The sequence below is a fragment of the Gavialis gangeticus genome, unplaced genomic scaffold (assembly GCF_001723915.1).
Source record: "Gavialis gangeticus isolate Ggan-Ray unplaced genomic scaffold, GavGan_comp1, whole genome shotgun sequence".
NCBI classification, from domain to species: domain Eukaryota; kingdom Metazoa; phylum Chordata; order Crocodylia; family Gavialidae; genus Gavialis; species Gavialis gangeticus.
This window is the reverse complement of record NW_017729032.1, coordinates 181,161,932-181,173,367: the sequence shown is the minus strand read 5'-3', so window position 1 is coordinate 181,173,367 and position 11,436 is coordinate 181,161,932. Positions and strand designations below refer to the sequence as shown.

Here is an 11,436-nt window from a genome sequence, read left to right as displayed (position 1 = left end):
GGAGGGTCTGACCACGGAGCCAATTTCCCAGCCAGCGGATCGTGCTGGACCCAAGGCCACAACTGGCCTGTTTTGCCAAGAGGTGATCATGGGATACTAGATCGAAGGCTTTTTTTGAAGTCAAGATATATGACATCAATCTCTTCTCCCTTGTCCAGGTCATAGGTCACCTGGTCGTAAAAGGAAATGAGATAGGTCTTGCTTGACCAGTCTGCAACAAACCCGTGCCGGCTATCCCTCAGGATGTTGGCGTTGGTCAGTCCATTAAGGATGGCCTCTTTAATAAACATTTCTAAGACCTTCCCCGGGATAGAAGTCAGGCTGATGGGCCTATAGTTTGCCGGATCCACTTTCCTCCCTTTCTTGAAGATGGGCACTACATTGGCTTTCTTCCAGTCTTTGGGCACTAGACCAGAGTGCCAGGAGTTTTCAAAGGTTCGTGCCAGAGCCTGGGCTATGATGCTTGCCAGCTCCTTGAGTACCCTGGGGTGTAGATTGTCAGGGCTGGCTGACTTGAAGGTATCCAGCCTCTCAAGGTGTTCCTTCACGAGGTCAGCATCTTGACCACTACTTTTGATAGTATGTTTGAAATTAGAGATGGATCATTTCACAGGCGCTCATAACTTGTTGGGAAGAACTTTTATAATAAAATGAGTCCATAATATAGCCTTTGGAACAACTCCTGACATGTTAGATGTCTGTGCTGTAACAGTACTTGAGATATAGGGGTGTAGCTCTCTATGTTAAGGAAAGCTACATGTCCCTGCAAGCTGATGTTGGCAACCAGGGTGGACAACTAGAGACCCTTTGGGTTAAAATTCGTGAGGAACATGGCACAGGGGACACAATGGTGGGAGTCTACTACAGACATCCCACCCAAAGTCAAGAGCTTGACCAGGAGTTCGCCCGGGAACTGGCTGAGGCTGCATGCTCCAGGACTGTGGTTGTCATGGGTGACTTCAGTTACCCAAACATCTCGTGGGAGGATCACTCGGCAAAATCCGAGCAGTCACAAAGCTTCCTCTCGTACGTGGATGACCTCTACCTGACTCAAGAAATCTGTGGGCCAACGAGAGGTAAAATGCTGCTCGACCTGGTACTGGCTACTGGGATGACTTAATCGGCGACCTAGTGATCGATGGGAAGCTGGGTGACAGCGACCACGAGCTGATCGCCTTCACCATCTGCCGTAAAGCTGTCAAGTCAGTCAGCAACACCAAAGTCCTTGACTTCAGGGAAGCTGACTTTGACAAGCTCAGGAGGCTTGTTAGTGAGGCCCTAAGGGACCACAACTCCAGGGTCATGTTCAAGAAGAGTGGTTGCTCCTCAAGGGAGCAGTCCTCAATGCACAAGCTAATTCTATTCCAGGTATATTTTGAGTGCCTTGCACATGCACAGAGATTTACAGACATTCAGAAAAGTCACTCATGGATCTTCTTTATAAGAGAGTGAGACTCTAAAATAATAAATGCATATAGCTTGCGGGATTTTGCCTCCCTTAATTCTATGAGGGGTGGAACCAGGAGATATACTGGTTGGCTACTTCCAGAATAACCCAGAGGAAGGGCAGCAAGAGGGCACAGCAGCTCCCCTGGCTCTCCAGGGATTTAGCAGACCTCCTGAGGCTAAAAAGAAAGGTGTACAAAGGATGTAGGATGGGATTCACCTCCAAGGAGGATTATTCTGCACTGGTCCAGTCCTGCAGGGAGCAAACCAGGAAAGCTAAGGCTGCAACTGAACTCCAACTAGCTTCGAGCATCAAGGACAATAAAAAGTGCTTTTTCAGATATGTGGGGAGCCAGAGGAAAAGCAAGGGCAACATTGGACCCCTGCTGAACCAGATGGGGCAAATGACAATTGACGCCCAGGAAAAAGCCAACCTGTTAAATGGGTACTTTGTGTCAGTCTTTCATCAGTCCCATGGGATGCCCATGTGCACCACGGGACAGGGTGGTCCGGGTGAGGGAGATCCCCTGCCCTCTGTTAATGCTGACCTCATGATTATTCCCCTCTACTCTGCACTGGTGAGGCCACAACTGGAGTACTGTGTCCAGTTTTGGACCCCTTACTATAGGATGTGGACAAGATAGAGTCCAGTGAACATGGTTAGGGGGCTGGGGCACATGACTTCTGATAAGGCTGAGGGAACTGGGCTTACTTAGTCTGGATAAGATAAGACTGAGAGGGGATTTGATAGCAGCCTTTAACTACTTGAAGTGTAGTTCCAAAGAGGATGGAGCTAGACTGTTCTCAGTGGTGGCAGATGACAGAACAAGGAGCAATGGTCTTAAGTTGCAGCAAGGGAAGTTTAGATTAGATATTAGGAAAAACTTTCTCACTGGGAGGTGGTAAAGCATTGGAATGGGTTACCTAGAGAGGTGGTGGAATCTCCATCCTTGGAGGTTTTTAAGGCCTGGCTCAACAAAGGCCTGGCTGGAATGGTCTGGTTTGAGCAGGGGCTGGACTAGATGACCTCCTGAGGTCCCTTCCAACTTTAGTTTTCTATGATTCTATATCATCACCCTTTACAACTGAAATACTACAGTGCTGTCAGGGCATTATTCTACAACCACTCTGCTCTCTACAACTTCACAGGAACATAACAATTGCTATATTGGATCAGACCAAAAGGCCGTCTAGCCCATTATACTGTCTCAGAGAGAATCTGGGTGACTGTGGGGTTGTCTTCCTCTTGGTCATAGATTCATAGATTCATAAATTCATAGATTCATAGATTAAGGGTCGGAAGGGACCTAGTAGATCTTCTAGCCCGACCCCCCGCCAGGGTGGGAGAACAACAAAAAACCCCAAAAAGAGAAACGGGACTCAAATGAGTCCAGCCAGGTAGGCATCCAGCCTCTTCTTAAAGACCCCCAGGGTAGGGGCCAGCACCACTTCCCTTGGAAGTTGGTTCCAGCTCCTAGCCGCCCTAACTGTGAAGTAGTTTTTGCGGATGTCCAATCTATACCTCCTCTCCATCAACTTGTGCCCATTGCTCCTTGTTATGCCAGTGGGCGCTAGGGGAAACAGCGTCTCCCCCAAACCCTTCTGGTCCCCCCTAGTGAGTTTATAGACGGTCACCAGGTCCCCCCTCAGCCTTCTCTTGTGGAGGCTGAATAGGTTCAGGTCCCGCAGTCTCTCACTGTAGGGTCTGCCCTGTTGTCCCCGGATCATGCGGGTGGCCCTCCTCTGGACCCTCTCCATGTTGTCCACATCCCTCTTGAAATGGGGCGCACAGAACTGGACACAATACTCCAGCTGTGGCCTGACCAGCGTTGCGTAGAGGGGGAGGATCACCTCCTTGGCTCTACTCGAGATGCACCTGTGGATGCATGACAAGGTCCGGTTAGCCCTGCCAACGAATGTCTTCAGGCAGAGAGCTTCACTGGATAGCATCCACAAGCTCCTTGGATAGGTGAAGGGACAGTGGGCACTAGCCAGTGTTTTCTGATCGGTGTTCCCCCTTGGAACTGTATTAGCCTATGACTTGCACTCCTCTTGCTGCTTTTTTCATCTTCTGTTCCAAGTGTTTGGCTGCTATGCATTTAGTGGTCTCCTTCTATTTGAGGGAGACTTATAGTTTCCTGGTAGGCCTAGGCCCACCATCTTTATATAGCAAATAGGCAGTCTCAGACAGCGGCACTTCGCAGATGCTGTAGGAAAGTATAAAGGGCAGGATGTGTGGACATTATCCTTTTTTATATCCTCCCAGTAACTGGCCTTCAGAGTTTTAGGGATGTTCTGAGCCTGAGGGCACCTCCTTGGCTGTTGTTTTAATATCCCCTAATAAACCTGCCATCCATAAAACTGTATAACTTCTTTTTGAATCTGGTTATACTATTGGCCTCCAGGAAGTCCTCTGCAACAAGTTCCACAACTCCATTTCTTATACACTTCCAATCTTTTCCTATCCCTGAGCTGTTGGGGATGGGGGGGTTCTTCCTCTATTTCTGACTGTCGGTAGGGATCTCTGCATTTCTTGTCTGTTGCTCTTTCTTTTCATTATATGCCTAGCAGCAGAGGAAATACTTCTTCAATTAGTGTTCCAGTTGCTTTCCTGTCTTAGGCAGAGATACTCCAGTCATGCTTAGGAACTCAAATACCATGTCTGTGCTTGAAAATATTGCTCTGACATCTGGTGTCAGATGCAGCTGCACCCTAGCTTTCTCTCAAGCATTTACAAGAAAACAGCTGACTTACATATGAGAACAGAATCAACAGTTTGATACCTGTTGTAAAATTTGCCTGTCTTTGGACCAAGAAACAGCTGTAGTGGAATTCACTGTGCTTCAGAAACCTTCAACTCAGCTTCTCTGGAGTGCTAGATGGATAAGGATTTATTGCACGGCCTGCCCTTGCCTTTGTCATAATACTTTAGCTAGCCCACTCGCTACTTGAGTAACCAACATGGGATCAAAGGCTACTTGTCTGAGGTCAGAGTGCTGGAGAGAGGCTGAAACATGGAGGTGCAGGTAGGAAAAATGGAGAGTAGAAAAGCTGAAGGAGAGATGAGAGAGAGGTGGTAAAGCCTGTGATAAAAGAAGAACTGCAACTAAATGATGGGGAGGATATTTGGAAAGCAGAAGAGTAAGCATAAGAAATAAAGGCAGGGAGATATTTGTTGCGGGGGGGGTAAATAGTTGGTATTTTAACTACCCCAAGTGCAAGTGTAGGTGAGGCAATCTCCACATCAAGCAAAGTTGAAATTAAATCCAGATGATGCTTAAAAGCACAATTGTCCCAGTAGTTTGCAAAGAAAGGAGGGACAATTTACAGGTTGAAGAGATTTAGCAAACCACAGAGGTTGCCTCAGGAGAAAAGGGAGTACCTTTTCAACCATGAGTCAGGCTCTGTTGAGGCTGCCTACTTAAATGCACCAGTATTCCAAAGAAACTTTGAACCCGAAGAGAAGTTGTAGGTTTGGACACAAGTCTCAGTTTAGTTCAGTCTGGTGTTTTCTTTAGGAGCAACCAGAGGATGATTTGGGTATGTATGGGTTACCAAAGTCGGCAGTTAGGTCTGTCAATGATACAGATTGCTGCTAAAACTTGAGGACAGCTTGTTTTCAATCTTAGTGGGAGCGGGGTAACTGGTAGAGTTGTCCTTTCTTTTAAGAGAGGGATTTGGGAAGAGACAGACTCTTCATGCAGTGTTAAAGGTAAGAGATATAGATTCCAGTATGTTACGAAAAGCCTGTCTTCCAGAGTCATGGCAGCCCCCAAAAGAAAGTGGACCTACCTTCTACAGAAGAAATGAGAGAGGACCTTTGAGAAATAATGGCAACCTAAACCAAAGAACTTGGTTTTCAGATCAAAGACATAGCCATGGGTCAAGGGAAATGTAAAACTGTAGGGAAATGGACCTAGGGCAGTGATTCGTAACTAAAGTTTTAGGGCACTGTGGGGTGCTTGGAGATTTTTTGAAGGGTGCCATGAGACGTGAGGAGATAAGTGCAGGCTCAGGTTTCTCCCTTGCTGGCCACTGTTCTTCCCTCACTTCTGGCTCCTCTGCAAGGTGATAAGCACTGTAATATATAAACTAGTGTTTTAAATGGGGTGCTGCACAGGTCACAGGAGTCATGGAGAGCTGTTTCAGGTCAAATGAAGGGATGCTTTGTGTCTAAAAAGGTTGAGAACCGCTGACCTAGGTTTCCAGGGCAACAGTGCCCCCACCCCCCCAAGAGGCACCCACCTGCAGGCACCTGGCTTGGGTGGTCCCCGAGTGCACCGCAGCTGTGGAGGCAAGGACTGTGTTCCTACACAGCTCATGCAGGCAAGCAGGCTCCAGGAGTGGTGTGTGGGGAAATCAGGGTCACTGCTACTTTTTTTTTTTTCTTTCATGGACTCTGCCTCCCTAAGCTGCTGCCAGACTGCTTGCGCGGGCTGCCTGCACAGCCCCTGAGCCTCACGGAGCCCGGTGCTTCACTCCATGGCTGTAGGGCAGCAAACTAAAACTCCTCTGAGGTGTTTTAGTTTGCTGTGCCCCAAAGTCATTTAAGGCTCAATACGCTGCTGAATGTGCTACAGTGGCTGGAATTAATGCATGATATGCCGCTGATGCATGCAAACACCAGCGCCATTAAAGTGGTGCAAAAGCATTTAACCCACTTTAAACTGTTGTGCACACATTCCCCTTGTTTCATCTACACATGCTCAAGGGCAGTACTCTCCTCAGAAGGTGTTCTAAAACATTACTTCTATGATAGAAAAACTCCTTCTAATTTTCAGTGTAAGTTATATTCATGGCCAGTTTATACTAATTTATTCTTGTGCCCTCATAGTCCTTTTAGTTGCTCATTTCTCTGTGTAAAGATTACTTTCCTGGAGGGACAGTGTATGTGTGGGGAGCAATGATATATTTATTGCATAACATGATTTTGTTTTCTCGTAATGTAGATGAACATTCTGTTCCTTGAACTGAGGGCACTATAAAATGAAACAAATATTTCGTATTGAATCATTTACTGTGAGCTGATTTTTCCATTAGTTTTGTAATCTATCCAAGCCTCTTTTTCAAAGTCTCCCAAATTCCAGACACTTTGAAAATTACAGGTTGGTTGATCCACTAGGTGGCATCATTACACCATTTTAGTTTTCTCATTTAGAATATCATTTTTGGGGAGGCCGTAGGAAACATAGCAGTTATAAAACCAGGAAAAATGAATAGATTTGTTAAAAATTTCGAGACAGTTCCATTGTAGAAGCAATATGTCGGTTGTATAATTACAGTTCTTGGCTTCTTAATGTGTTGTATCTATGCATTGCTTATTTATATCTTTGGCTATGTAGCATCTTGTATTGATCCATCTGTTAGCTTCAGGTTTTTCTAGGCCTTTAAGCGAATCAAATGTAAAAAAAATAAATCAATTTGAACTTTGCAAAGAATTTGAAATGACTGGTGCTACATAAGCAGTTGCTTGATTCTGTTGCTAAGCTTTAAGGCAAAATGCTTACTTTTTTTCCCCTGAGAGGCAGTTTCATTTATAGCAAACATAGAACTTATTTTTCTGGCTTGGATTCGGGGTAAGTCCACATTGCCTGTATGCTGTGCTTGAGACTGCGGGTGTAAAGCACATACTGCCAACATGTTTCTGCTTGGCACGTCATTCCCTGGAAATGAGGCAGTAGAGCTGCCTTAGAATGGCCTCAAGCACAATAACAAGAAGCAGGCCTGAGATTGTAACAGCCTGACAGTAGTACTGCGGTGCATTAAAATTGTGAATGAGGGTGTGGATGTGCTGCTTAAGGCAATACCAGGTGCAGCTAAGGCAGTGACAAGTCCTTGGGATCATGTTCACAGATTGCATTTGCACTCCTGATTCTTAGTAGACTTGAGATATTTGCTGATTATTCTGAAGACAATGTTAGGAACCTTACCTGGACCCATAACTGTAATATGTGAGTATCTTATGGTTCCTAACATATTTACCCTCATAACACTCCTCTGAGGTATTGTGTGCTGCTATTCTTGTAGTACAGGCTTGAAACTGAAGCACAGAGAGACTAAAGTGACTTGTAAAAGACCACCGAGAGGTTTGTGGTGGAGCAGGGAACTGAATGCAGGCCTCTAGTGTCCCCTAACTACTGAATCATCTTTCCTCACTAAGGAGGAAATATGTGTGAGCTTTGTTTTGAATCTGCCTGTAGGGTGTCTTTCCTGTGAATTACTAGAATTTCAAAATCATCTGAAGGTGTGTCAAACTCGTATCTTTCACAAATGAAGAATTTCCTTTTTTTACAACTTAAAAAGCAAGGATTAGCATTTAAAAAATTGTTGCTTTTCCCAAAAAGTTTGCTAAACTATTCCTTTAAAAGCTGTCTGACTTTTTTTTCTTTTCTTTTTCAGAACAGTTTAATTGGGATGACTACTTGAAAGAGACTGGATCAGTAGCTGCTCCTCCACATTGTTTCAGACAGGTAAACTAAATTCTTTTATGTAAGCGTGGTTGTATGTTCTGTTTATATTTGGAGAGTGTGCATAGTAGGGGACCAATAGTTACCCTTCTCTTAAGGTTTCTGGTGACTTTCCATTATAATGCCCTGTTCTTATGTCTCATATAGTTTTGGTAGATTGTAAACATTCAGGATGAGTCTTCCCATTTTTGGTCTCTGCCTCAAATCAGCTTTCACAAAAATATTTCATTTGTTTTTGAAGGATGAGGCTATCTTAAAAAATAAGACATTTACTAAAATTTAGAAAAGTTTCACTTTCTTTTTAATAGCCTCTAGGGTTTTGAACAAGCATTTAAAATTTCGCCAAGGAGAAGAAAATTGCCTTTTGCCATCTCTGTGAAAGTCGTTTGAGTTCTGACTCAGGCAGCCCGGTGCTGCCCGGCTGTGGGGAGTGATCCCTGCTGCCCCCCCAGGGTCCCATGCTGCATGGGGGGCTCTGCACGATCCCGCCCCTGCGGGTGCTTGGCCCAGGCCAGCTCTGGCCCTTTAAGAAAAAAAAACCCAAGAAAAACCCTGGGACTCTCTGCTCCTGCAGCGGCCTTGGGGCTTTGGGGGGCTTGTGCAGAGCCCCCCACATGGCGCAGGAGAGCAGGGACCACCCCCTGCTGGCAGGAACGGTCAGTCCTGGGGCTTTAATTGTTTTTTTTTCTTTTCTTAAAGGGCTGGAGCTGGCCCGGGCAGGGCTCCTGTGGGGGTGCTGGGAGATCAAGAGAGGGATACCCATGCAGTGGGGGGCAAGAGCCCCCCATGCAGTGGGGAGGCAGCAAGGATCATCCCCCCGCCCAGCAGTACCCCCTGAGCCAAGGCTCTTTTTTTCCAAAGAGCCGGGAGCTGGGGCAGGCAGGGCAGCCATTGCTGGGCTGGGAGAGTGGGCGGGGGGTGGGCCTGGCTGATTCAGAGATTTGGAGATTCTGTCTTAACAGGACCTGAGGACCAGTGGGGCTAAAAAAAAAACCCAACCTAATTTCAGTTCGGCGCTTGATAAGTTCATGAATAGGATTGTGACGTGGTTGCCTGTCTTTAAAAGGGGACTGTACTTTATAACCTAGGAGGTTTCTTCTAGCCCAATCCTGCATTCCTGCTTAATCCTGATTCCTGCTCTCCTGATTCAACAGTTTCATAAAGGAACTTTTTCTCCCCTCATTTATGATGCACTAAACATTGAATCTACATTAAAGTTCTGTGATCAGCACAGGAAATGGGATTGTAATCTTGCAGATACCTGTTTTTAGATGCAGACGTCTTTTTTTTTTTAAGAGGAAGGCACCAGACTGTCTATTTTGGATTCCCAACTCTGCTAAAATCTTGTGTGATCTTGGATAAATCATTTAAACTCTATGTTTATTTCCCATTTATAAAATGGAGGTAATACTTCCTGTCTTTTACACTTTGGCCATCCAGGACAACTCTCCCAGGTTTGTTTTCCTGAGAGAAAAACTGACTTGTACAGACATTCAAATAGAGAAGCAAAGAGCCTGCAGTATGGATGCTGGGCTGCCAGGGGTCTCCAAATCATGCAGCCCGGAGAACTTTGCAGAGGTTTTCTTGTTTGTTTGTTTGTTTGTTTGTTTGTTTGTTTGGGTTTTTTTTTTTTAAGTGAATGCAGGTAGGGATTGTCAGGGGTAGGGTCTGTGGTGTGCACAGAGTCATTCAGCCTTCCTCCTCCCTTTGCTGTGTTGCAGCCCTGGCACTCAAGTGCTGCAGGGTGATTCAGGCAGGGAACAAGCCAGAAGTGCTGGGCTTCTCTAGCCTGAAGCACTCAAAGGGTGTGTTCTGCTCCTGCCTGGCTAGGGCTGACACATACTCTCCCTTCTCCTATGGGAAGGGGAGGGGGAGGGGGAGGGAGAAGCAGCAAAGCACAGTGCCCACCTATGCAGACATTCTGTCTCCTGAGAGAGATTGTTTGGGGATGCACTTCACTTGGGTTGTTCCCAAATTATGTCTCTCCCTGAGTGGTTGCTTTTACTATAGGAGAAAAATTACGAACTTCTGTATACTCATGGTTTTTCCTGAGAGCACAGAACTCTCCCTGGTTAAACTGAACAACTGTCTAAGCCCTTTGTTTAATGTTATTGTTTGGATATAATTGGACTGTGGAGCCACATCCAGACAAGCGTGGACGCCTGCGGCACCACACATACAAGTGTTTCCCGTGCTGCTACCTTGCAGCATGGAGGGTGTTTTTTGACCCTGGGATCTCCAAAATAAATAAATAAATAAAATAAAGCGGGGTGGCGCACACAGCAGCAGCACACGCTGTCCAAAACCAGAGCCCAGCTGGCTGGAGCCACACTCTGCCTGCCAGCCAGGCTCCCTGCTGCAGGAAGCCACAGCTACAGCTCCCTGGGGCCTCCAGCACCCCAGGTAAGGCTACTGGAGCCAGCATAGTTGCTGGCCCCAGCCTCCCTACCCCATCCAGGGTAAGCTGCCACACGCCAGAGTGCATGTGGCATGGATGTTCCCTGGGGACAACTAGCAGTCGTGCAAGATGTGCCGCTGCTACTTGTTCCTGGGGAAACAAACATCTGCTCTCAAGATGCAGCCTAGTTGTAAACTGAGGTTCTATGTTGGAGAGAGAAGCAGTGGAAAAAACCCTGGTCATACTCGGTTCACTCTCCCTTTCAGCATCCACTCTCTGCCACTGTGGGACACAGAATACTTGGCAAGATGAACCTACAGTTTGACCCAGTACATGGTAGTCCTTATGTTCTTACAAGATCCTTTTAAGGGTGCCACAGTGTCACTGCCACCACAGCCAAATGTAACTGTCCTGTGAGAGTCTGTGCCGGGGAAGCACCTGTGATAGGAGTGGGTGCAGATGAACCTAATCATTAGGTTGGAGCAGGCAGGAGCACCTACTCCTGCCTCAGCCGCTGTCTGGTCAGCCCTTCACGTATTTCCTGAAAACAGAAGCATGTGGCAGTGCTATGGCTTGCTTGAAAGGAGAGGGTGCTCCTGTTTGCACTAGATTTAGTAGATTAACCTCCTACCACATGTGCTTTCTGGGGTGGTAAATAGGACGCTGCTCAATTTAGAGACATTATGAAAGGACTCCATGAACCTAAAAAGGCGGAGAATCACTGGTTTAAATTGTAACACCTTTGACCCAAGGAGTGTCTCCTAAAATGAGCTTATACATTGCTTAGAACAATGGGGTCCAGATCTTGGTCAAATTCTCTAACACAGTGGTCACCAACCAGTCTATCTTGGTCAACCGGTCAATCGTGGAGCCTGTGACAGTTAATCTCAGTTTGTCAGGGGCTCCGCAATTGGGAGCAGCAGGACGCATGTTCCTGGGTCCCACGCATGGAGCTGGGCTGGAGTGAAACTGGATCTCAGTGGGTAGAGGGGATATTCAAACCTCACACCTACTATGCCACATTCTCTGAAGGCTGGACTGTCTGAAGAGAATGGCACAGCTGTAGGATATGTGAAACCATGATGCAGGGGAACAAGGTGAGGCTCCCTGTTGGCTGAGCTGCAG

General features: G+C 46.5%; 1 protein-coding gene across 5 annotated transcripts in view; it reads left to right on the top strand.

The window, feature by feature from the left end:
- Window positions 1-11,436, top strand: part of SCML2 (sex comb on midleg-like 2 (Drosophila)) — a 101,610-nt gene that overhangs the window by 17,273 nt on the left and 72,901 nt on the right. For 4 of the 5 annotated variants that reach the window (XM_019524844.1, XM_019524846.1, XM_019524843.1 and 1 more), the window contains one exon: window positions 7,846-7,916. The exons of the other annotated variant lie outside the window; for it this stretch is intronic. In XM_019524844.1, coding sequence (XP_019380389.1) covers window positions 7,846-7,916 — 71 coding nt within the window. The remainder of the gene's footprint in view (window positions 1-7,845; window positions 7,917-11,436) is intronic. 5 annotated transcript variants of the gene reach the window in all.